We start from the raw sequence: 26,742 nt of genomic DNA on the forward strand, positions 1-26,742 counted from the left end.
GTGTGGGAACACAGACATGTAGCACTCTTCAGCATCTCTAGGGCCACTTAGTGGTGGAGAGAAGTATTTCAGGAGGCAAGGTTGGCAGAAATTTCTTGAAAGGAGAAAAAAATACATTTGAACATAGAAAATAATTTTTATTAATAGTCAAGTATAAGATGCATAACTTATATACCATCTTTGTAATGTATAACAGTGTCTTGCAAGTGTTTGTATACCCCTTGACCTTTTTTACATTAGGTGGAAATAAGTATATTGTATTGGTATTTCATGTTATAGAGCAGCACAAATCAGTGTGTTATTGTGAAGCTGAAAGAGACATGGGCTTGAGAAGTTATAAAACATGAAAATCTGAAGTCTGTCGAGCATCTGGGTTAGGTTTGCTAAGCTAGCACTTTGTGGAATCACCTTTTGGGGTAACATCACAAAATGTGAAAACCTTTAAGAGGGTTGAATGAATCTGCAAGGCACTGTATATATGTTTGTTTCCTTGAAATCAGTTTCTGTGCAATGTGACTTCAGTGAAGCCAAGAGGAGGAAAAATGTTTACAAGTGAAACTATCAAAACCAGGCTAAGATATGAAATGTAAGTCAAACTTGTTAAAGGTTTACCTGTAAATAGTGATGCTGCTTTTCAGACCTGTGCAATATTCAGAAGTTTTGCCAATGATGCTTGTCATAATGAATTCACAATGTTTAACTGAATCAGAATGCAGTTTTGAAATAAAATCTGCTCTTGCCATAACTAGTGTCTACAATGACTGTCAGTAAAAGAAAAGATATGTTTGAAAGAACACATTTCTTCTAACCTCATAAGGACGCTGCTCCTAGATACGTTTTAACAGTGAATGTGATGAAAAACACATGTTCCTGCTGAGAGCTTCAACTTTCTACATTCTACAAACTGAAATGTGCCTGGCAGTTGAGACAACTCTCTCTATGGTATTAACTAAGCCCTGTATATGAATGTTGTTATACTTTCATAGTATCCTGCAAAAAGTTCAACACAATTTACAGCATTCATAGTGACCACAGATGAATTTGATTAATCTGGGATCCTTCTTCAAGACCTTTTTGATCTGCTGCCTTAGGAAAACAGAGCCACATCGAAAGTGGAAGCATCAGACTGCTGCACAGATTGCTGCTTTAAAGATTATACTTTTTACATTACTGAACTCATCTGGTTTTCATCTGTTTTCTTTCTATCTGTTTGATAATCTTTTAGACTTGTTTTTTAAAGATCCCAGCCAAGTGCTGTCTCATTTTGTTGTATGCTATTAGTTACATAATGAAATAACAATACACTGTTCTGAGTTGATTTGATTAATAAGTGAAACATCTGAAACAGATGCCAAGGACATGATATCCCACTATCATAATTCTTGATAAGCATTTAATAGGATTTTGTTTTTATTCAGGGTCTGTTTGTATTCCTTTTAGAATGGTTTATAACTAGTTTAACTCACATGGATGTCACAAGTTCTCCAACGTATTAGGCATAGAAAGATTTTAATAAAATAACCCCCGGAGAAAAAAAAAAACCGAACATGTAGAGGTCTGCTGTTAGTTTTGTCATGACTCATTTAAAAACAACGATGATAGATTAAGTATAGATAATAGGAAGAATTCCAAGAGGATAATACATATTAAAATTATTCTGAACAGATACATCATGCCACCAAAATAGGACATTAAATGAAAATATTTTTAAGATAAAAAGTTAAGATTGCATCTAAACACAAGTATTCATTTCCTTTGAACTTTTCACATTTTATAGGATTTTTTTGTGTGATTAACAAAGTAATGCATATCAGTGAGTAAAAAGAAAATCATGCAATTTGTTAAAAAAAAAACATTATGAATAAAAGCCTGAAAAGGTGAAATCTTATTAGTAAATTCAGTCCATCTGAGTGATTTGTTTTCACCGTAGCTTGTTAGAGAAAATTAGTGAACAAACAGTTCCAAGGAGCAGAGCAGACAGGTCAGGGAAAAACTAGTCAAGAAGTTTATAGCAGGGTTAGATCATAAAAACAAAATCCAAAGCTTTGAACATTCCACAGATCAATGTTCAAATCATCATCTCAAAATGGAAAAACTGTCACAACATAAAAACCACCAAAACATGGATGTACACCTTAAGTGACAGGTGAACAAGGAGAACATTAATCAGAGAAACCGTTAAGATGCTCATGGTAACTCTGGAGGAGCAGGAGCAGGAGAGATCTACAGCTCAGGTGGGAGAATCTGTTGACAGGACAACTATTAGTTGTGTACTCCACAAATCTGGATAAAATGACAAAATGGTGGAAAAATAAAAGCCATATACAAAGTCTCATCTGCAAGTTTTCATAAGCTATAAAGGGGACACAGCATAGGTGTGAAAGAAAATGCTCTGTCAGATTAGACCAAAATTCATCTTCTTGGGATAGCTGATAAACACTGTGTGGCAGACAACACCTTGAACACACAATCCCCACTATAAAACATGATGTTGGCAGTATCACAGTATCATGGTGTGGGACTGTTTTTTTTTTTAGCCAGGACAAGGAAACCGGTGAAATCTGATGGGGAAATAGGTGGAGCTAAATAAAGGACAATCCTGAAAGAATACTGCAAAAGACTTGTGACTGGGGCAGAGGTTCACCTTCTGGTGGGACAACGACCTGAAACAAACAACCAGAACTAGAATGAAATGGGTTAGATAAAAACGTAATGATATACAATATTAAAAGGACATCGATCTAAATTTACCTAAGAATACGTGGCAATACTTGAAAACTGATGTTCACTTATGCTTTCCATCCTTTCTATATCTAGAGCTTAGGAATTTTTCAAAGACGACTGTGTAAAAATCCATCTCTAGATGTGCAAAACTGGTAGAGACATAACTCAAAAAACATACGTGTAAACACAGCAAAAGGTGGCTCAACAAAGTATTCACTCAGAAGGACATGCACATCACAATTTGCAGCTTTTTTATTTGTAAAAAACTATTGGAAGACCATGGATATTTTTCCTTCCACTTTACAATGTTGACCTACCACATAATATCCCAAAAAGCATATTGATGTTTGTGGATGTAATATGGCAAAAAGTGAAAGGTTCAATTGGTATTTATACTTTTGTGAGGCTTTGTATGTGTGTTGGCAGGTTTTGAAGAATGCAACAAAAATACTGTATTTGTTATCCTTAAAATGTATCCAAAAAGTCACATATAAATCTAGTAATGCCATATTATTGATTGGTTCAATTAATTTTGCAAACAGTTTTAAGTTACTAAAAGCCATTTTCGTTGTCCGATGAGCTAAGCAGGTCTTACTAAGCAGGTTTACTGGAAAATCTGTTTAAGCTGGTGTCGGGAAATGACACGCCTAACCTCTAACAGCCTGCATCCAAAACTCTCGCCCTTCCTCAACTGGTGGTCGGGACGACCGTGTAGCCCACAGCAGTCATCCGCTCCTCGACAGTCACTTCTGTTAACGGCTGCTCATTCCCTATTTTACAACTTACAATTGGTATATGGGTTAGGTTGATTTTAGTAGCTCGGCACGAGCCCCAAGGGCATTGTTTTAACAAGTTTGGCTTAAGGAAGCCTATAAAAACTTCCTAAAATCATTTGGAACCAGGCAACAAGACTTTTTACCACCAACAAAAAACTCAAAAATAAGGTGACTCAAATAATTGACTGTCCAAAATAAATCTAGAATTTTATATGCTTTCTTTAATTAGTAATGCTTTTGCAGGGGTCAGTAACAGCTTAAAAATCAGCAAAACGTAATAATTTGAATAATAGGTTAAGTTGATTGATTTATTTCTATCTTTCCCTAATGCTGAAACTGGTAAGGCTGATGAGGCTTTCGAGACAGAGGCTCACCATGGATCCGAATGGAATGATTTCTTCAGTAAGCAATTAGTGATTGTCTTCTTGGGTGAAAGGCAAATCTTCAGTTTTCTTCCTCTAAGTGGACAGGCGCTGATGCTCGGGGTTTCGATGGTCAAGTTGAAAAAAAAAGTAAATAATAATAATATTTGAAAAAAATTGAAAAAACAGAAACTTTGATGGCATATGTTTCAAAAGTCGCTAGATTCCAGAGGCTGAATAGTTGCAGGAAACCTTTGATTAGGTTTGTTCAGGACTTCCAGCAGCCTGAAACTTAGAGCAATCAGTTGTTCACTGACCAAGTTCACTTCAGTTGTCTTTGTACAAATGCAACAGATGAAATTCAGATTCTCAATTTTGAGTTGCAGCTCTTCTCAGGGCACATGGGTTGATCCTCTCTATAATGCAGAATTATCAGCAGGGCTGCATCTCCGGTCTTCTGATTCATCTGTAGCTTCTTTCTCCGTCTGATCTTGTTCGCTAGTCTTCTGCGAGGAAACAACCCTGTTTCTTTCTTTGGCACAGTTTTTATAGTGCAGATAGCCTCACTGCTCATCCCCTGTTGCCGGGCAAGCTTTCCCATCATTGAGTTACGTGGTCACTGTTACTTTTCGGTGCTGTCTCCCAGCCTCTGTAGACAGTCATAAACAGCCCGCAGCTGCCTCCCTGTGTTATGACTTTTGCCTGTTTTTTGACCTTCACGACTCCCGCTCCCATCCTGGTGTCATGACTTTTGCCTGTTTTTCGAACTTCAGACTGACGAAAAACATCGTGCACCTGGCTTCTTGTTTCTCGCTCCCATGCTTGTTATGACTTGAGCTTGCTTGCGGACCTTCCATCCAGGCCCAGTTCCCGTGAAGCTGGGTCTCCTCTGCCCCTCCCGTCCTAATGTTAGGACTCTGCCGCCTCTGGCTCCCAGGCCATGGTGCCCTCCTTATCTGCTCAGCCTCAAGCTTTCTAATATGGTATTTCTTTGCCCCACACCAGTTACAGCTAAAAAAAAACATCACTTCATTTTTATTCATACATCACAATTGATTAACATTACCCCTCTTCATTACAAAACATAAGACAGTCACGGTTAATGTCTGATTCCATACAGGCCTCTTCAGTCCTCCATTCCAGAATGCGAAGATATACTCATTTTACAGTTTCATAATATCTTATCCATGTAATATGATCATTATTTATTTGATACTCTAAAGATTAGGCTCTCGTTTCATCATATGTGAATGTTGTTAAACTCAACCATAGTGATACACTTCTGCAAAAGAAAGAAGAATTAAAACATACACCAAATGGGCCCTCCAGACTTCATAGCTTTAAAATGTGAACATTTACTGCTGTATATGTCAATGATCTAATAATGAGGGTTTAATTAATTTCTGCATGGATACATGGAAGGATCTCAACTCATTTTGACACCATGCTTAGACAAATGTGGATGGTGATCATGATAGTGCCCATGAATATCACTCAGAAAAGGAAGGATGGGCAAATATTAGCTGTAGTGACAGTGGAGCTGAGGATAATGAGGATTTACCACCTGACAGATCTCAAAGACAAAAGAAAAGCTAAATATTTCATATTTGGAACTTCAAAAATGACCTTTTCAGACTGGGAACCTAGATTTTTGCACCTTATTTGTTCTGACAGATTTTTGTTTAGGATGGTTTGTCACTGAGTTCATTGATGAATGAACAATATTTTGTTGTTTTTGTAGAAATGTTCTTTAGTAAAATAAAAAGTTCTATCGAGGGAAATGGATAGAGTTTTAAGAGTGAGGATGAAGAGGTAAGCGAGTGAGGCATGGGTTATGCAATTAGAAATAAGAGGCAGGGAAAGTACTTATTTTCATGAGAGGGAACAATTTTAGTGTGGCCACTTCATATAGTATTTTTTAAGGTTTTACTTTCATGTACTATATCTCATTTGTTTGACATACATATTTCAAAGTCTAAATCCATGTTGTTCCCCTGAGTGGAAATAAAAAAGAAAAAATTAAATGCATGGTTTAATTTGTTTTTCTTTTCCTGAAGATAACTGGAAACCTCTGAGTGAGGCAATCACAATTCATACATAAAAGATGTGAAATACTACAGTACAATCATCTAGTTACTGTAAACATTTTATAATCTATGATGACTTTTCAAAGGTAGTTATGAATGTGTCCTTCTTTTATCTTAAGATGTTTTCTTGTAAGGCAAATGAAAATTTTTTCATTTTAATTCTCGAGCAGACGCAGACCCAACAGACAAGTAAGGTGAGGCAACAGCCAGCGGCATTGCCATTTTTGCCCAGAAGACGGCAGCAGCTCAACAATGACAGTTTGAGCGGTAGTTGAAACTTTCCGAGAAGAAGACCGCTCTGCTCTCAGTGGTGGTAAAGTGACCTCTGTAGCTAACCTGCTGTAAAACCATGGCTCCTCCTGTCGCAGTATCGCCTTTAATTAAGGTTTGTGCAGTTAAATATGTTTCTGAAGCTGTTATTAACCGATTTAATGTAAAACCGCAGGAAAAGTTCGGCAGACGGCAGCTCGTCTGAAGTCACTAACCTGCTAGCTATAACCAGGATAAATTGGCTCGCAGCAAATAGTTAAGTGACAACTCCGCAAGATCTTTCATTCAGGCTAAATGAGAAAGACAGCTATATTGTAGTGCGTCTGAATAACACCCTGATCAATGCTTGAGTAATGTTTGTAACAGAGAACTTTCACGTTGCTAAAGCTAACACTTTGAAGCTACCTGCAATTAAACGATAGTCGTTGCTGTTGATACTAATTGAATAGTTAAACCATGCTCATTTCACGATTTTCATTTTTAAAAGATTTATCCTGTTTATGCAACAAAACTGATATTTAGGATGTTATTTAGCTTAATTTTTTTACCATGTTTCACTATCCATTCAACGTATGTTGTCTCCCCCTGCTGTTCATGGAGTATATGACAAGCAAACAGCTTTTCAATTAGCTAATGTTCGGCTTTCTTTCTATTGCAGACAGCCAGGTATTCAGCTTTAATTGCTGGTATTATCTACGGCAAAAGGAGATATGGTGAGTTATTAACAATCATCATACAGGTACTTTAATCGATGAATGTATGGAAATCCGTTAAGATGCACTAATCACAATTAGTTCTTATCTCCGATCAGGTTTTTTTTTTTGCAAAGCTTTGAGTTGATACCAATTTTTAACGAAGAAAGATTTTACTCAAAGAACTATAAAAAAATTAAAATATAAAAAGACCATTAAAAAAACGTTATTTTCTGCCCTGAGCTGTCATCAAGGCAGAAAAGAAAGCAGAGGACATGCTGCATTGTTCATGCAAGAGAGCAGTTGCTATAAACGGGGGGTTTCTATTATTTTAAAGCCACAACTATTTAATTATGGAGTATAGCTTCTTCTGTTAGCATGGTTAGATTTGGTAAACCAGCATTCTTGGTGTGTATTCCCAACAGAATGGAGATTGTAATGATGTCCAAAAAGGCCACAATTTAACAAATATGTCAAATATTGATACATGTTAGTTTAAATAAAACTATCATAAATGTATAAAAATATGTATCAATAATTTATTAAAACTTTATTTCCTGTTAAATATTAAATATTTAAATCCTAAATGATTTTTTCTGTTGAGTTCCCAGTGTGCTGCAACACAGGACGATGTGCGGTATTCCTATTTTTATGTCCACATGAATAATTTACATATATTAATAATTCACTTTGAAATACTTGAAGATACATTTGTTTATTCGTTTATGTTTTCAGTTTTTTTTTTCAATATCAGAAAGATTTGTAATGACTTTTTTTATTAATGGAATTTGAGGCATTTTTGGCCCCCAATAAGATCATTCCCCATACTCTGAAATGTCTTAACAGATGGCCCTTATATCTGAGTATGTGTTTCATAACAGAAGGTTAAAATCTGAAAAAAAAAATAATAATAATAGCAAGTCTTCCTTTCACATAGTGTGAACGAACCGCAGAAATGTCTAAACCTGTAGTAGAAAATGTAGTTTCCTTCAAATGGCTCCTCATATTTCATTTAAACTTCTCATTGATGGTGAAAAAGCCAACTTTGAGTTTTCTTTCCTCAGTAGTAATGTCTACACTGAGGTGTTGTGGTCACTGCAATATGGTAGGGCTTAGGAATTACGCATTCACTAACTGGAAATGTTTAGGATATTGGAACCCAAAATACCTTTTTCAACTAATTGAAACAAAAAACCCTTTAGAATGATGAGATGGTTTTAGATTAGCGCTGCCCTGCTCTAAACTGAGCAGGTTAGAAAGGAAATTCTGATTTGATTTAATTTGTAACTCTGACTTTGTTCAACTTACTCAGATCATTTGAAGCCTATTGCGGCTGAGGAAAAGAGGATTGAGGAGGAGGAGAAAAAGGCTCGTGAGGAACAGGAGAGGATTGCCAAGCAGCTAGCAGAAGGTATCATCTTCACCCTCATTTATATACAACATTCAAGTTCAAAACAAGTGCTTAATCCACTTATTGTAGCATCATTCTTTAAATTGTTATCCTCTTCCTCACAGCAAATGAAGACACCATCCTGAAGTAAAGTTCTGGTCTACCCTTTGGAGAAGTCCTCATCCTTGTGCACTTTCCAACCTCTTCCTCCTTTTTCTGGAGTAACGGTGGCAAAGTCAGGCCCAGTGGTTCAGTTCTGTTTTGTAAAAGTGCTTCCTGTCACAAATAAAACAACCTCCTTCCTCTGGTTTCTCAGAAACTCTAATTTAGCCACATGAGAAGAAATGAAGCCTTTACTCAGCACTGTATAGAACTTCAGATGCATCTGAAATCAGAAATTTAAGTCAATGTTTGTATTGAAGCAATACCATAAATACAGAAGGACACAAAATTATTAAATGTATGTTTTTTCTCTTCACTGTATTAAAGAGGAACCTCCTGGACCAGGTACATTTTAACCCAGTTCAACCCCACCATTTAGATCTCTGGCTCTTTGTACAACAACATTCATAATTTTGTTCTTTTGAAATTAAAAGAAGTTAAACATGATATTGCACATTAGTTTTGTTTTTTGAGGAGGAACAGAATATCAGTTATTTGTGTGTAGAAGCTGGTTAAGTGTTACATAGTTATTAATGTTAAGAACATTTAATGAAATCTTCCAGGTTGTCTTATTTCAGAGGCCAAGCTTACAACTTACTGCTGAAAAGGGTATTTTTACTAAACGTTTGGTTTAATCAACCCAGAATATAGTAGATGTAGGTATCTTGTAGTGGAGTGCATGACCCATATACAGAGGGTTCAGTCCTCGACACAGATGTCCCTGTTTTGATTCCCGACCCCGCCGACCTCTGCTGCATGTCTTCTCCTTCTCTTCACCCCACTTCCTATCTGCATACTTTCAAATAATTAAAATAAAGGCCACTAGTGCCACAGAATGTTTTTTTTCTAAAGACCTTCGGAAGGTTTTTCAGATCCTGATATGAATATACCATGCTTTAGTTCAATAAGACACTTTGTCACTTTTCCCTTCTCTATTTATTGCATCTATTTATTCCTAGTTTTTGTGCGTTAGGAACAGAGAAACAGGTGTGTTCACTCATTACTATTTTTGAATATTATAAATACTGAAGCTCAAAGGGAAAAAAAACCCAGCTGAAATGTACTGTTGAGGCTGGAGAATATACTAGTTTTAGATTAATTACATGTTTAAGGGTTTTATATATATATATATTTAGTGTACTCGGAATCTGTAGTTCAGATTCTTGGTACACCTTGTTAAAATAGGTTAAAATACTCATATTGCATGCGGACGATCTAATTGGAAAAAAAAAAAAGTCTTAATTTCCAACAAGAAGGTCCTGGGTTCGACTCCCGGCCGGGAGTCTTTCTGCATGGAGTTTGCATGTTCTCCCCGTGAATGCATGGGTTCTCACTGGGTACTCTGGCTTTCTCCCACAGTCCAAAAACATGACTGTTAGGTTAATTGGTCTCTCTACATTGTATGTGTGTGTGCATGCTTGTTTTTACTGTGTGTGTTGTTGCCCTGCGATGGACTGGCGACCTGTCCAGGGTGTACCCCGCCTCCAACCCATAGGCTGCTGGAGATAGGCCCCAGCTCCCCCTATGGAATAAGCGGTATAGAAGATGAATGAATGTTTTAACTGATCAGTGTCTATGAATGTTGATTTATTGAGCACTGATTCCTGTTTCCCCAGCTATGTGTCAATCGTAAGTAAACAGCATTCACCCCAGCCAGCAACATGCTCAAAATCTTAAAAATTTGCTTTTTCAAAAATGATTTTCAAGTTGAATGTTTAATGTAGAAAATACAAGTTAGTGTTTGGAAGGCCGTGTCAACCCTCATCACTTCACCATCCCATGGAGATGTGAGGAGTTTAACGCATGATGTGGATTTTAACATCTTGTTGCACAACTTTGTCACGCTCTCACACAGCAGACCTGTGACCTTACACTCCCCCGTAAAACACCTGCCGTCACCTCCAGCCAAAGACGCCCGTCTCTGCAAGACTGTTGATAAATTATAATTTTCAGAATAGAGAAACAAGCAAAACAGCTGCTGTGGCTTCAGGGTCAGACAGATATGAAGGAGCCAGTTTAGTCAAAGAACACATGTCTTAATAGACAGGTAATAATCTGGCCTTATTACACATCAAATCAGAAAATCAAGATTTAAAAAAAAGTCTGCAGCTGAATTTCTGTAAAATCTGTGAATATTTAAATCCTTTGCTTATGCCTATAAGTATTATTCTTAATGCATTTTGTCCAGCGCCATAGAAAGATATGGGGCTTTCTATGGCGCTGATTTTGTCACTTCCCTGTAACGCATGTTCTGCCTGGGATTACCAGCTGAAGCCCTGGCAGCATTTACAGACAAGATGACAGGAGATGGAAACACCTGAACCTCTGCTGACATAACACATTACTCAGAGCTGTTCTCCATAATGGCCATTTTCTCTGCTTTCTCTCTGTTCTGCTCTTAAACCAACTTTTCCTCTCACCCTTTATTTCTAAAGACATACTTTTACAAGTCTGACTTAAATAAAGTTGCCAGATGTAAGAATGAATAAGACAAGAAATATAGAATCAGGGCTAAAGCCTTATATTATCCATGATCTGTCAGTGCCACTTGTAAATACAAAATGTGGAGACAATTTCTAAAAAATATATACTTTTTCAAGGACAATAGAAAAAGATTTTTGGAAAAATAAAACCCAGCATTGCAAAAACTCCTGTAACTTAATTCTCTTAAACACACGTGTGACTCAGGGTTCAGACAAGTTTAATCTTCCTTTGAATCCGCCGTTAGGCACTGCAGCCCAGAAAAAAAATTACATAAAGCCTGCATGGTCCTGAATGTGAGGGCTGATCAGCTTACAGGCAGGGATTTCGTTAACTGGATTAATGCTAGATTTAAAATCTGCATTTAGGCGCAAGAAGTGAGAATAATCAGACAGTCTGTCTGCGGCTCGGGTATAAAAGGCTCACACCCTGTCTTCTCGCCACAGCTCAAACACAGCCAACATCTCCGCACTGAAAACTTTCCGTGGATTTACTCTACACTTCAGGTAAGGAAACTTTGCTTTTGGGGACCCAATAAAAGGTTTATGAAAACTCCTCGTTGCTAGGGTAACTGATTTTGCCATATTTTTCATGCCGTGTGAAGAGATTTTGAAAAGTGAAAGGCAATGTTAGCTTAAAAAAATAATTTAACAAGGTTTCTTTCTTGGCTTGACTTAGAATGGACTTCCAGATATTTGGGTTGGTGATGTTTTTCCTGGCCTGTGTGGAACACAGCCTGGCCTCTTGTGTGGTGGACAGATTCACCGTCAAACAAGACTTTGATCCCCAGAGAGTGAGCACGTCTCCTTCTATTTTCATGTTTTTTTCTAGCTTTAAACAAATAAAAATAACCCTAACCCCATTCTCCATTATAAGGAAGGATATGCTCAGCATGCAGTGTGACAGTGTTTTGCATTTTGCACTTTAAGCTTCAGTAGTGTTCCTTCAGGAACTGTCATAATTCAGCACAGTTTGTGTAAATCCATAGTAATCTGATGAAATGTCTTCTCCCCTGACAGTATGCAGGAAAATGGTATGCCTTGCAGAAGAAGGACCCTGAGGGCTTGTTCCTGCAGGACAACATATCTGCTGAATACACTGTTGGGGATGATGGTGCCATGGTGGCCTCCTCCAGAGGCAGAGTCACTCTCTTTGGGTGGGTGTTTTCTTAAACCTATTTGATTGCATTAGGCACAAGGGTCAACTTTCTATTGCCACATTTTGATGTGCCACTGGGCAAGGCACTTAACCCCAAGTTGCCTACCGATCTGCGTATCGGGTGTATGAATGTGTGAGCATTTCTGAGTCTGAGGCTTTAGTGTAAAGTGCTTTGAGTGGTTGATATGACTAGAAAAGTGCTTTATAAACTCACTTCGTTTACCATAAGATCCAACACCCATCATTTTAGCTAATAATTTTTTGACTTTACCCCACATCCAGGTTCTGGGTTGTCTGCGCAGACATGGCTGCTCAGTACTCGGTACCTGACCCCAACACACCAAGCAAAATGTTTATGAACTACCAGGGACTGGCCAGCTACCTGTCCAGCGGCGGTAGGCCTCACTGAGCTGCATGCTTTTTTTCTTACCCATCTCAGAGTAGTCAAGAGTAACGTCCCTGTCTGCTTCTTTAGGTGACAACTACTGGGTCATTGACACAGACTATGACAATTACGCCATCACCTATGCCTGTCGCACCCTGAGGGAGGACGGAAGCTGCGAGGACGGCTACGCACTGGTCTTTTCGCGCAACCCCCGCGGCCTTCCTCCAGCCATCCAGAGAGTGGTCCGGCAGAAGCAGGAGGAAATCTGCATGGCTGGACAGTTCCAGCCCGTGCTGCAGTCTGGTATGCAACAATCACACACACATACAAACATGGAGGAAAAATTGTGATCATGTATTTTGACTTTCATTTAAAGGAAATAATGCTCTGAAGCTGAATAATTTGGAGCATTTAAACATAAAAGTTTTTTATTCTCTCTTTAACAGGAGCGTGTTAAACGGTGGCTAAGCAGTCATTGAGCTGGACCAATTACATGCCCAAGACAGCTCTTCACTGTGGCTGTCGTGAAATATCCCACTCTCATCTTAAGCATCTGATCAATTCCATACTCCATCTAACATTACAACATACGTCCAAGATAATTAAGAGCAAAATCCAATGAACAATACCAATGTTTCATAGAATGTGATGGTAAATAAATGATGGGTAGCATCTGAAGTGTATTGATCTGTGCTGCTGACAATAAATTTTATAAAGAAAGCAGCTTGTGTCTTTTTCTTGTAAAAACCTCTATGTACAAATGTTGGTTTTAAAATATGAAATAACATAAGAATTCAGTAACTGAGTATTTTATGTTCATAGAGTGGTCTGCCACTACAGTCTGTTCCTGTACTGCAGTTAAAAAGAGCAAGATGTCTCCAACCTCGTCTAGGTGTGTGATTTGGCATCGCTCAACAAGCCACAAACAGTGGAAACCAGCAGACGAATCCTCTCTAAGATGCGCTCACAAGACAACGAATCCTTGGCACTTCCACCTTCTACTCCCTGTCTGAAAACCACTCTGGCAGAGAGTAGGACCCGGGCCTTACCCAGTAGTCCACAGCTCGAACTCGGTACAGACCGCTAACCTGCTGGTTCACTGCAACATGCAACAAGAAATATACTATCAGCTATGATGCTGCAGTGAAGATCAGAATTCAAATCATGTCTCCAAAAAGAATGAAAAATAAGGAGGGAAAGAGAAATTACAGCACCTGGTGAGAAGACGTAAGAAGTAAAAATGGTGTCCTGTGTGTTAATTCGACTAAACTCCTCCCGGTCCTTGGAAAATTCTACTTCAAAGGTCTTGATGCATCTACCAAGCAGAGAGTCCAAAATGAATGCTTTCCTTTTCTAATATCACCTAACCTTTAATGGATCCTACCAGGACTCAGTTAATCCATTGTCCCTAAAATGAAACCCAGAGTTCTGAAACAGAAATATGTCAGATGTGCACTTACTTTGAATCATCACAGTGATCTGACCAGATGATGAGGACTTGACCTTTGGTGATCCTGATGAAGCGTAGACCATTGACCTAACCCAAAGACAAAACGCAGTGTGTAGCAGAAAACAGAGTGCTAACTAACCCCTATCTATAAGAAGTACATGGTGGTTGCCTTGAAATAGTTTCTTAATAACTGATCCGTGTTACTTGTTGGCCCGTTACAACCAGACTTTAATGGATTTTATGTGATAGAAAAACAAGTAGTATAATAATGGAACTGTGAAAGTGAGGCGTGCATTTGTATTCAGCGCCCCTGAGTCAATACTGTATAGAACCACCTTGTGCTGCATTTAAAGCTGGATCACTATTAGTGACATACTCCATATATCACAATTGGGACTTCACTTTAAATTTCAGCAGCTACTCTGTTCCTTCTAAAAAATAGCATCCCTACAGCATAATGCTGCCATGGTAGGTTACTTCACAGTAACCCACAATGACAATTAATGCTCTCCCTGCCTCAGCTTTTCTGTTTTATGTGGACAGCCATGTCTTGGTAGGTTTGCAAGTGTGCCATATGTTTCCATCTTTAGGAGGATGTATACAACAGAGCTCTGTGAGATGTTCAAAGCTTGGGATACTCTTTTATAATCTAACCCTGCTGTGTTCTTTGGTTGTCATGATGCTGTTTGTTCACCAAACAAACCTCTGAAGCCTTCAAAGAACAGATAAATACATATATATACTGAAATTGAATTATACACAGGTAGTCTCTGTTTCTAATCCCATCACTTCTGAAAACAGGTGGTTAAACTGCATTTTATTTAAGGCTATTGGAGTAAAGGGGTCTGAATACAAACGAATTCCAAACTTTTCAGATTTCTATTTAGAAAAAATGTTGAAAACCAGAAATCCTTTTCATTTTGAAATAATTAAAACACTACTTTGTGTTGGTTTAATACATGAAATCCTAAAATTTATTAAAGATTGAGGTTATTATGTAAAAAGTTCAAAGGGCTTGAATACAAGGCCATCTAAGGGCATTAGAATGAACAAACCTGTGTGGGGCTACTGCAGGTCTTATCCTATTAACTTAGCATGCTCATGTAGTCATAAAAGAGATTAAAGCTTCTTCCTACCTGGTCTGGCACGGCCTCAGGCTGGGCACAAACATGGACGAGGAGGACTGAAGGCAGAGACAGTTTGGCTTTTAGACTCAGAGTGTCACCAGCAGGAACTTTCCAAGGTCCCTCGGCCTGGGGGCTCTAACAACAGATCATCAGTAGGTCAGAAGCTGCAGGTTGAAATTAACCACCACATAACATTTGTGGACACTTACCTTCCAGAATTAAAACCTGTCTACAATCTTTGTTTAGAAAGTTATATTTAGAAATTATTACCTCCACACTCCTGAGGTCTCTGAACTGCTGTGCAGTGGGGTAGTCAGGGCGGCCCATGCTCTGCCACAGCTGGTATGGGTTGGTTACACTGTTATCCATGTAATAGGTGACATACACCAGACCTGGATAAAAAACAGATACCGAGCTGGACTGACCTGAAACTTTCTATCTGATCCCACAGGAGTTTGTCAAACATACCCTTCTGCTCAGCCAGTCCTTCCAGTGTGACTGTAACATCATCGGTGCGCCTGGAAGTGCTGTTGTCGTCACTGTTGTAGACCAGCACCGCTGCCTGCCAGCTGTCAGACCCGCCATGGATCACAGGCTTGTGGATGCTAACGAGAACGCCCAGCGTGCTATTTTGTTCACTTCCTGAGTTTAAAACCTGAGCCAGGACCTGCGTTTCTCCTAAAAGAGGGATCCAACCTTAGTAGCATGCATTATCTAACATCATTGTTTCTGAATCAAACTGTTCTTCTAAGGCATGGTTCTAAGGTAGGTTCTACACTTTTAAAAGTGTCACCTAGCAGAGCCAGCAGGCCCATGACGGTGAGGGCGGGCTTCCTGATAAGCTGGACGTGAGGCGGCTGAGTGTTGTTGACCTGGAAGCGAGCGGTCAGGGTGCGCAGAGTGAAGGGATGTGGGTGGTAACTCAGGAAGGCGTTGTCGTTGCTCAGAAGGGTGTAGTTGATGGTGTTGTTGGGGTTAGCCAGAAGCAGATCCTGGTGCTGCTTTATTACCTGATTGGAGGCAGAAATGATCTAAGTAAATGGTGAAATATATTTTTTTTATCTGCACTTAGAATGTATTTGCCTTACTTTTACCACCATTGCAGCGTAGGTTACATCAGCCCTCCATTCCTGAGGGTTGGACCATCCCACCAGAGGATCAGCCTCGTCATTGTAAACAGGGATGCTGCGGAAGCTGGGGAAGCGCTCCTGGATCTCCCCAACTGTCTGGATCTCCTGCTGGAGAATGGGCAAAGAGTAACCTCCTCCCTGGAGGACGGAAACAGAGAATCAGCGTTAATCTTTTTTAAATTACAGGTTCATTACAGGTGAATGAGAATCTTGTTAACAACAAATTTATTCCAGTTATTTCATTCAAAAAATATATTTTTTTGTAGATTTCATTAATTTATCACAAACAAAGTGATATATTTCAACTGTTTATTTAATTTCATTTAGATTGTCATGGCTTAGGGCTAATAAAAAACTCATTTAGCAGAAAATAAGAATATTACATAGCACTAATAAAAAAGCATTTTTTTAAATCAGAAATGTTATGTTGTGGCCTTTACAATAATGTGAAAGGTTGGTATAGCCATTCACACCCTTGACGAGAACGTTTCAGGCCTGTACATGCTCCGCAAGAACAGAATAAGTTGTTCTTTTATCCGAGGTGAGGAAACAAAGAACAAAGTTCTTTCAGGCCAGGATATTTCATGCTTCATAAGAACTTTGAATGCAGAACTCCTGAGAAGTCCTAATAGTTCCCTCCTACAGCAACATTTGTAGTAGATGTGTGTACTACACTTGTGTAGTAACCATGACCACTTCAAATTTTTGAGCAGTCACACAAAATAATGACTAATAATGCAAGCTGGGCTTCCCGAACACCTCAGCAGTACCACAGGTTGATCTCCTCCATGCCACGCCGCAGTGATACAGTAATTCATGCTAATATTCCACACAATAGATGGACTCATCTGTATGATAGATTGTTTATTGACTGGTCACATGTCCTTAACTGTTAGTCGTGATCATGAAAATGAACAGAAACAAACACCTGAAATATATCACTGTATGCAATGTTATATATATATATGTTATATGTTTCACTTTTGGAGTTAAATTTCTTCAATAAATGAAGTTTTTTAAATATTTTAAATCAATTTTATTTACCTGCACATGCAGGCAAAATATGCATTCATAAAAGAGATTTGACAACTCACCTTCTTGTGCAGGGCGATGTAGTCGATCCTGACGCCTGTCTCTCCAGTGAGATAATTAGTGCCATTGTAGCAGTGCTGCAGCATGGCCCAGCAATATGGGGAACGTGGGGGTGGATGACAAGAGTCTCCAGGACCTCCAAATCTCAGGAGATGGCTGGCAGCGCGCAGCCCCTCCGAACAGGCATCGTAGTAATTTAGAAACCCTAAAGAATTGTGCTTTACACTGAAATCCAGAGTTGTTCTAATGACAATCGATGTGTAACATATCAGCATTTGTATTTCTATACACCAGACCTGGATAACTATATATATATATATATATATATATATATATATATATATATATATATAGTCAGTCAGTCATTTTCTACCGCTTATTCCATAGTGGGTCGCGGGAAAGCTGGTGCCTATCTCCAGCAGTCTATGGGCGGGAGGCAGGGTACACCCTGGACAAGTCGCCACTCCATCGCAGGGCAACACACAAACAACCATGCACACATTCATTCATACACCGAAGGGCAATTTAGAGTGACCAATTAACCTAACAGGCATGTCTTTGGACTGTGGGAAGAAGCCGGAGTACCCAGTGAGAACCCACGCATGCACGGGGAGAACATGCAAACTCCATGCAGAAAGACCCCCGGCCCGGAATCGAACCCAGGACAATTAACACATGTGGAATTATATACTGAACACATGATAAACGATGTGGCACAGGCATATATTTTGAAATTAAAAGGTTAATTTTGTGCGCAAATATGATAACTTCACAGAAAAACATAAATCCAAAAGAATTATACATAAATACAGTACAGACCAAAAGTTTGGACACACCTTCTCATTCAAAGAGTTGTCTTTAATTTCATGACTATGAATATTGTAGCTTCACACTGAAGGCATCAAAACTTCGCACACTCTTGGCATTCTGTTGATGAGCTTCAAGAGGTAGTCACCTGAAATGGTTTTCCAAGTCTTGAAGGAGTTCCCAGAGATCCTTAGTAATTGTTGGCCCTTTTGCCTTCACTCTGCGGTCCAGCTCACCCCAAACCATCTGGATTGAGTTCAGGTCCGGTGACTGTGGAGGCCAGGTCATCTGGTGCAGCACCCCATCACTCTCCTTCTTGGTCAAATAGCCCTTACACAGCCTGGAGGTGTGTTTGGGGTCATTGTCCTGTTGAAAAATAAATGATGGTCCAACTAAACGCAAACCGGATGGAATAGCATGCCGCTGCAAGATGCTGTGGTAGCCATGCTGGTTTAGTATGCCTTCAATTTTTAATAAATCCCCAACAGTGTCACCAGCAAAGCACCTCCACACCATCACACCTCCTCCTCCATGCTTCACCGTGGGAACCAGGCATGTAGAGTCCATCCGTTCAATTCTTCTGCGCCGCACAAAGACACGGTGGTTGGAACCAAAGATCTCAAAAATGGACTCATCAGACCAAAGCACAGATTTCCACTGGTCTAATGTCCATTCCTTGTGTTCTTTAGCCCAAACAAGTCCCTTCTGCTTGTTGCCTGTCCTCAGCAGTGGTTTCCTAGCAGCTATTTTACCATGAAGGCCTGATTCACACAGTCTCCTCTTAACAGTTGTTCTAGAGATGTGTCTGCTGCTAGAACTCTGTGTGGCATTGACCTGTTCTCTAATCTGAGCTGCTGTTAACCTGTGATTTCTGAGGCTGGTGACTCGGATCAACTTATCGTCCGCAGCAGAGGTGACTCTTGGTCTTCCTTTCCTGGGGCGGTCCTCATGTGAGCCAGTTTCTTTGTAGCGCTTGATGGTTTTTGCGACTGCACTTGGGGACACTTTCAAAGTTTTCCCAATTGTTTGGACTGACTGACCTTCATTTCTTAAAGTAAGGATGGCCACTCGTTTTTTCTTTACTTAGCTGCTTTTTTCTTGTCATAATACAAATTCTAACAGTCTATTCATTAGGACTATCAGCTGTGTACTGTATCCACCTCCTGCACAACACAGCTGATGGTCCCAACCCCAAGGCTTGAAATCCCACTTATTAAACCTGACAGGGCACACCTGTAAAGTGAAAACCATTTCAGGTGACTACCTCTTGAAGCTCATCAACAGAATGCCAAGAGTGTGCGGAGCAGTAATCAAAGCAAAAGGTGGCTACTTTGAAGAACCTAGAATATAAGACATATTTTCAGTTGTTTCACACTTTTTTGTTCAGTATATAATTCCACATGTGTTAATTCATAGTTTTGATGCCTTCAGTGTGAAGCTACAATATTAGTCATGAAAATAAAGACAACTCTTTGAATGAGAAGGTGTGTCCAAACCGTTGGTCAGTACTGTATATTTTATAATCTAAAATATAAAATATTTCACACTTTTTGTTTACTACATAATTCCATGTGTGTTCATTCACATGTTTGTTGTCTGTGGTGAGAATCTACAATTTAAATAATCATGAAAATAAAGAGACCCATTAAGTGAGAAAAGCGTACTAAAACATTTGACCGGAAGTGTATTTAAAACAGAATTCCCTGGTAGAGATGTGTAATTATACGTGTTTTTGTTTTTTTTACAGAACTTATAGTAATCACTCATAGTACAGTGCTAGCTAGCATTTGAAGAGAACGCAATAACAGCAACAGAAATAATAAACAGTTGAAATAACTGAAAATAGGAAGAAAGGCTGGAGAGGGGGGGGGGGGTTCAGGGATCTAATAGTATATTTTTGCAGTACAAATCTCAATGGTTTTAAGGTAAGTATATATATATATATTCTGGGGTTTACCTTGAATTGACATGGAGACGTTATCAAAGTCATGGTTGTTGGGTTCATTCCATGTCTCAAAGTTCCACTGAGAAACCATTCCAAGGCCATATTTGTCTGAAATTCAAAAGGATGACACTATCTAAATCACCAGTGGGAAAATTATTAGCACCCCTGCAGTTAATACGTTTTGCAACCTCCTTTTGCAAGTGGAACAGTACTTAGTCTTCTCCCATCACAACTCACAAAGTTGGGGCATATATACAGAGATGGATCCTGATCATTTCTCTTTGCACAGTCTCTCTATATCGTCCTCTCCTCTCCTCTCCTCTCCTCTCCTCTCCTCCTTGTTGCTAGACAGACTTGACCCCAAAATGCTGCTCTTGGCTGCAGATCTCCAACAGCGATGTATTTATTTGATCTCCTTTACCAGTCAGGCTCAAACTTCAACGCAGTTTATTGGACCTTTATTTGGTAATATTAAAATAAAACAGCGTAATGAGTAAACATAGACTCACCAATGTAGCGCTTGGCTATGAGATAAACCAGATTTCTCCATTCAACTACTTGGGCTTTATCCTCAAAGTCACTGAAGTAGTTTGAGACACTGCCCATCAGTTCAAAACCTGCAAAGGTCAACAAGCAATGTCACTTTCAAACTTATGAGCTTTTTGAGTCTTCAGATGTTTTGCGTTGGACGTGTAATAAATGTATTAGCATCACTTTGCAGCAGTTCTGTAGGAAATTATCAAAACACTATGATGATGATGATGATGAAGAAGACGAGGAACCAGAACAATAAGCAGTGTGTTTGTCACCTGGTTGAAGTCCATTAACTGACAGGAGTTCTATCAGCTGATCCAGTTTAGTGAAGTTATACTGAGGTTGTCCTCCAACATCTCTACAAAAACGAACAAAAAACGAATCACACTTCTTTTAATTTGCCAGTAGATGACATTAAAAATAAAAACACAGATGTTCCACTGTATGCTTTCTCTAATATGTCTTATCAGGCATAAACAACCACATTCAGAACAAATGCTTGTCCTTGCTTGCTGGTTGACGTACTGTGAAGTGACCAGCTCCAACATCCAATGGATCCTAACCTGCAGGATCCCTCCATGTGGGACCGAGCCCACATAGGCCAAATTAAGCTGCTGGTCAATGCTCAGGTCAAACTGGTCAGCCTGCGTGTGAGGAAGAGGAGGGCTGCACAAAGAAAAAAAAAACAAACAATAAAATTAGCCGCTTCTACAACTTTTAAAATGACGACATTTACACAGCCCTGTGCAAAAGTCTTGTGTCATCTCCCATTTCTTTATACTTAGCTTACATGGGGCCGGACATTCCTAGAATCTGTTACACTGGTCCTTCCCAGTATATCCTTAACGATGTTTTCTGTTAGACCATCTAATACTAGTCTTTGGATCATAGAAAACACTCAAACTCTGCGGTTACACTCAACTTGGCAAAGAGCAATTTTAAATGGGATCTTTAGGAACTCTGTTACTAGCAGTGTGTCTCCAACACAACAATTCTTTTGATTTCTTTTTGATAAATTGATTTTTCTCAGTTGAATCAGTTGAAGCCAGATTGGCAGAAATAAGACTACTTTAGCATGTCTGTACAGGTCCTTCTCAAAAAATTAGCATATTGTGATAAAGGTCATTATTTTCTATAATGTAATGAGGAAAATTTAACATTCATATATTTTAGATTCATTGCACACTAACTGAAATATTTCAGGTCTTTTATTGTCTTAATACGGATGATTTTGGCATACAGCTCATGAAAACCCAAAATTCCTATCTCACAAAATTAGCATATTTCATCCAACCAATAAAAGAAAATTATTTTTAATACAAACAACGTCAACCTTCAAATAATCATGTACAGTTATGCACTCAATACTTGGTCGGGAATCCTTTTGCAGAAATGACTGCTTCAATGTGGCGTGGCATGGAGGCAATCAGCCTGAGGCACTGAGGTCTTATGGAGGCCCAGGATGCTTCGATAGCGGTCTTTAGCTCATCCAGAGTGTTGGGTCTTGAGTCTCTCAACGTTCTCTTCACAATATTCCACAGATTCTCTATGGGGTTCAGGTCAGGAGAGTTGGCAGGCCAATTGAGCACAGTGATACCATGGTCAGTAAACCATTTACCAGTGGTTTTGGCACTGTGAGCAGGTGCCAGGTTGTGCTGAAAAATGAAATCTTCATCTCAATAAAGCTTTTCAGCAGATGGAAGCATGAAGTGCTCCAAAATCTCCTGATAGCTAGCTGCATTGACCCTGCCCTTGATAAAACACAGTGGACCAACACCAGCAGCTGACACGGCACCCCAGACCATCACTGACTGTGGGTACTTGACACTGGACTTCTGGCATTTTGGCATTTCCTTCTCCCCAGTCTTCCTCCAGACTCTGGCACCTTGATTTCCGAATGACATGCAGAATTTGCTTTCATCCGAAAAAAGTACTTTGGACCACTGAGCAACAGTCCAGTGCTGCTTCTCTGTAGCCCAGGTCTGGGGAATGCGGCACCTGTAGCCCATTTCCTGCACACGCCTGTGCACGGTGGCTCTGGATGTTTCTACTCCAGACTCAGTCCACTGCTTCCACAGGTCCCCCAAGGTCTGGAATCGGCCCTTCTCCACAATCTTCCTCAGGGTCCGGTCACCTCTTCTCGTTGTGCAGCGTTTTCTGCCACACTTTTTCCTTCCCACAGACTTCCCACTGAGGTGCCTTGATACAGCACTCTGGGAACAGCCTATTCGTTCAGAAATTTCTTTCTGAGTCTTACCCTCTTGCTTGAGGGTGTCAATAGTGGCCTTCTGGACAGCAGTCAGGTCGGCAGTCTTACCCATGATTGGGGTTTTGAGTGATGAACCAGGCTGGGAGTTTTAAAGGCCTCAGGAATCTTTTGCAGGTGTTTAGAGTTAACTCGTTGATTCAGATGATTAGGTTCATAGCTCGTTTAGAGACCCTTTTAATGATATGCTAATTTTGTGAGATAGGAATTTTGGGTTTTCATGAGCTGTATGCCAAAATCATCCGTATTAAGACAATAAAAGACCTGAAATATTTCAGTTAGTGTGCAATGAATCCAAAATATATGAATGTAAAATTTTCATCATGACATTATGGAAAATAATGAACTTTATCACAATATGCTAATTTTTTGAGAAGGACCTGTATATTAGGACGCTTCGTGCTCCCAAAAAGCTATGAGTAGAAATGTTAAAACACAGCAATCAACTGGAGAACGATGCAACCCATCAGCTTCTGTCTCAGGTCTGTTGGATTTCTAAAAGACAAGACTGTTGGACACTGTTACATTTCCCAGAGATTGCTTCTAAGACTGGGTACCGGGGTAGATCTTCTGCCCTCCACTTGTCCACTTTCTGAAAATACTGCATTCAGGGTCAGGTATGAGGACTGAACAGAAATTACATAAAAGTCTGGCTTCTTGGATGCAAAACATAAAATAACTCTAGAACCTTAGACTATCATGGGGAGGAACCGGATAGTTTTATAGCCATTACAGATTATATGAAAACACAGAATGTATTCTGTGCAGGTTTGAACTGAACAGTCAAGTTACCGTAGCAGATGAGTCTCTTCCAAATTGGTGAAAAAGCCAAAACAGCTTTTTATTTTATTTTAGAGTCCTTACAAATTAAATATAATTTTCTCAAATCAATTTCATTAGAAACTTTCATTAGTTTAGATTAATTCTGTCCAGGTTTGACCTCTCAGTGTAGCCCGGTCACCATTCTGGACTCTGTAAGGTGGTCTCCATCCCAAAATAAGCCTTAAAGAATATCCTTTTTTCACAAGCCTAAAGAGGTTTCATGAATCTCAAACAGTTTGAAACAATATGTCTTCGGTGTAGAAAATGTCTGCCCAGGTTTGAGCTGTAAAGGTATCAGAAACTACTGTACATCTTTCCCTCCTTGCCAACATCAGCAAATTCTGAGATTTTGTAGTAAATTAAAATTTCACAATTTCTTTCAAGTAGGTTCCCTTCTAAGATTGTTAAATCAATAATAACGATACCTTATTTTTTCTTTATTCGTATTTCACAAAATTAATGTTTTCACAAAACACTAAACAATTTTGTTTTTATAGACAGTAGTTTGTCACTGAGTTAGAATAATTCTGTCCAGGTTTGATCTGCTTAGTTTCCAAATATAAAAATGCAATAAATTAAATGCTTCACAAATCACCGATTGTATTTATATAATCTGTCATCGTGTTAAAAAAAATTCTGTAAAGGTTTGACCTGTCTGGGTGGAGTGGTTTTCAAGCTTGATCCAATGTAAGGTGGCCTCAAACCAATCTCCAAAGCTTGAATAAATATTTCACAAATTGGTGTTTTAAATGGTCGGTGATGAGTATAAAATAAATCCAAGTTCCAATTTGATTACTGTATTTTAAACATCGAACTACAACAGAAGAAAGGCATTACAGTCTCGTTTGATGCAGTGAAATAACCCTTTAAACATGCTGCCTCCTACAATCCTGTCACTTGTTTTCACACTGTATGCGCATGCGCATTGCACTGGTTAGCAGAACCATGGCTGCTGATCTTAGCGAGGAGAAAGGAAACCTGCAATCAAAAACCGCATCGAAACATAAAAAATGACCTACCAGAAGCCAGTGCTTCTCCAGAATGGTCTGAGCTCTCTTTCTGGTCTTCTCACGTCAACTGTGATGACATAAGATCCTGAAGTTTTACAGAAGCCCCAAAAGAAAGCAAGAAAAGACAAACTCCTCCACATGGTGAACTCTCTCCGGCGCGTTAGTTTACATATCTACTATAAAGTGAACTACCGGTCCAACCTTGCCCCGACATGTTTCGTATGGGAGAAGCAAGTAAACGACAACGCGCTTCCGATATTCTCCCTCTGACAAAGTTGTAAGGCAACCAGGCAGCTAGGAGCGAGCTGGTCAGACGAGCGGATGACGTATATTACGCGACATAAATGTAGTCTTTATTGAAGGTGGTCGTTGGGTTTTAGAAGTAGAGCAGAGTGAAACCCACTGAAACACATCTGGACACTTCACTGCGAATGAGCCAGCATGATCTCAAATGGATCACACCAGTATTAGAGACTATACACATACAAAACTCCGAGGTTTTTATATTTTGTCTCCACAAACGTTTTCATTTAATTAAAGCACAACTGCAACCCTACCGAGACATGGGCATGCATCTAAACTGACAGGCCAGGAAAGTAGCGCGTTGATTTAGGTGAAAATCTGAAAATATATGGAGACAACTACTAGTCGAGCACTCTACAAACATGATGATTCAGTGGCTAGAGAAAATCTGAAGGTGCTCTGGTGAGATGACGTCAAAATGACTCTTTGGCTTACATCCAAAATGTGTGGCAGAATGCCAACACCTTCCCCATAGTAAAACATGGTGGTGGCAGCATCATGCTGGGGGTAAGCCTTGCTTTAATGGGGACAAAGAGCTGATCAGAAGTGACTGGAAGATAGCTATACAGGTCCTTCTCTAACTGAAATATTTCAGGTCTTTTATTGGCTTAATACGGATGATTTTGGCATACAGCTCATGAAAACCCAAAATTCCTATCTCACAAAATTAGCATATCATTAAAAGGGTCTCTAAACGAGCTATGAACCTAATCATCTGAATCAACGAGTTAACTCTAAACACCTGCAAAAGATTCCTGAGGCCTTTAAAACTCCCAGCCTGGTTCATCACTCAAAACCCCAATCATGGGTAAGACTGCCGACCTGACTGCTGTCCAGAAGGCCACTATTGACACCCTCAAGCAAGAGGGTAAGACACAGAAAGAAATTTCTGAACAAATAGGCTGTTCCCAGAGTGCTGTATCAAGGCACCTCAGTCTGTGGGAAGGAAAAGGTGTCGCAGAAAACGCTGCACGAGAAGAGGTGACCGGACCCTGAGGAAGATTGTGGAGAAGGGCCGATTCCAGACCTTGGGGGACCTGCGGAAACAGTGGACTGAGTCTGGAGTAGAAACATCCAGAGCCACCGTGCACAGGCGTGTGCAGGAAATGGGCTACAGGTGCCGCATTCCCCAGGTCAAGCCACTTTTGAACCAGAAACGGCAGCAGAAGCGCCTGACCTGGGCTACAGAGAAGCAGCACTGGACTGTTGCTCAGTGGTCCAAAGTACTTTTTTCGGATGAAAGCAAATTCTGCATGTCATTCGGAAATCAAGGTGCCAGAGTCTGGAGTAAGACTGGGGAGAAGGAAATGCCAAAATGCCAGAAGTCCAGTGTCAAGTACCCACAGTCAGTGATGGTCTGGGGTGCCATGTCAGCTGCTGGTGTTGGTCCACTGTGTTTTATCAAGGGCAGGGTCAATGCAGCTAGCTATCAGGAGATTTTGGAGCACTTCATGCTTCCATCTGCTGAAAAGCTTTATGGAGATGAAGATTTCATTTTTCATCACGACCTGGCACCTGCTCACAGTGCCAAAACTACTGGTAAATGGTTTACTGACCATGGTATCACTGTGCTCAATTGGCCTGCCAACTCTCCTGACCTGAACCCCATAGAGAATCTGTGGGATATTGTGAAGAGAACGTTGAGAGACTCAAGACCCAACACTCTGGATGAGCTAAAGGCCGCTATCGAAGCATCCTGGGCCTCCATAAGACCTCAGCAGTGCCACAGGCTGATTGCCTCAATGCCACGCCGCATTGAAGCTGTCATT

The 26,742-nt window shown here is 39.8% G+C and overlaps 2 protein-coding genes across 3 annotated transcripts; one reads left to right on the top strand and one right to left on the bottom strand.

Annotated features, from left to right (window-relative positions):
* Positions 1–116: 116 nt before the first annotated feature.
* idua (alpha-L-iduronidase) lies at positions 117–24,991 on the bottom strand. Of its 2 annotated transcripts, XM_047381125.1 has the most exons (14): positions 24,680–24,991; positions 21,098–21,238; positions 20,848–20,930; positions 20,548–20,655; positions 20,051–20,146; positions 17,289–17,491; positions 16,153–16,332; positions 15,858–16,074; positions 15,533–15,742; positions 15,335–15,456; positions 15,074–15,199; positions 13,948–14,024; positions 13,702–13,802; positions 12,886–13,586 (listed from the first exon to the last, which is right to left on the bottom strand). In XM_047381125.1, the coding sequence occupies exons 1-14, from the start codon at positions 24,808–24,810 to the stop codon at positions 13,486–13,488; spliced, it is 1,896 nt and encodes a 631-aa protein (XP_047237081.1). In that variant the 5' UTR covers positions 24,811–24,991; the 3' UTR covers positions 12,886–13,485. The 2 variants fall into 2 exon arrangements, with proteins under 2 accessions (XP_047237082.1, XP_047237081.1); XM_047381126.1 differs by lacking the exons at positions 12,886–13,586; positions 13,702–13,802 and adding an exon at positions 117–2,663.
* LOC124877703 (purpurin-like) lies at positions 9,936–13,207 on the top strand. The gene is made up of 6 exons (XM_047381129.1): positions 9,936–11,450; positions 11,623–11,737; positions 11,964–12,100; positions 12,385–12,497; positions 12,578–12,790; positions 12,934–13,207. Exons 2-6 carry the CDS (start codon positions 11,624–11,626, stop codon positions 12,942–12,944), a joined length of 588 nt encoding a protein of 195 aa, XP_047237085.1. The 5' UTR covers positions 9,936–11,450; position 11,623; the 3' UTR covers positions 12,945–13,207.
* Positions 24,992–26,742: the final 1,751 nt, after the last annotated feature.

The sequence above is a fragment of the Girardinichthys multiradiatus genome, chromosome 12, assembly GCF_021462225.1.
Source record: "Girardinichthys multiradiatus isolate DD_20200921_A chromosome 12, DD_fGirMul_XY1, whole genome shotgun sequence".
Taxonomy (NCBI): domain Eukaryota; kingdom Metazoa; phylum Chordata; class Actinopteri; order Cyprinodontiformes; family Goodeidae; genus Girardinichthys; species Girardinichthys multiradiatus.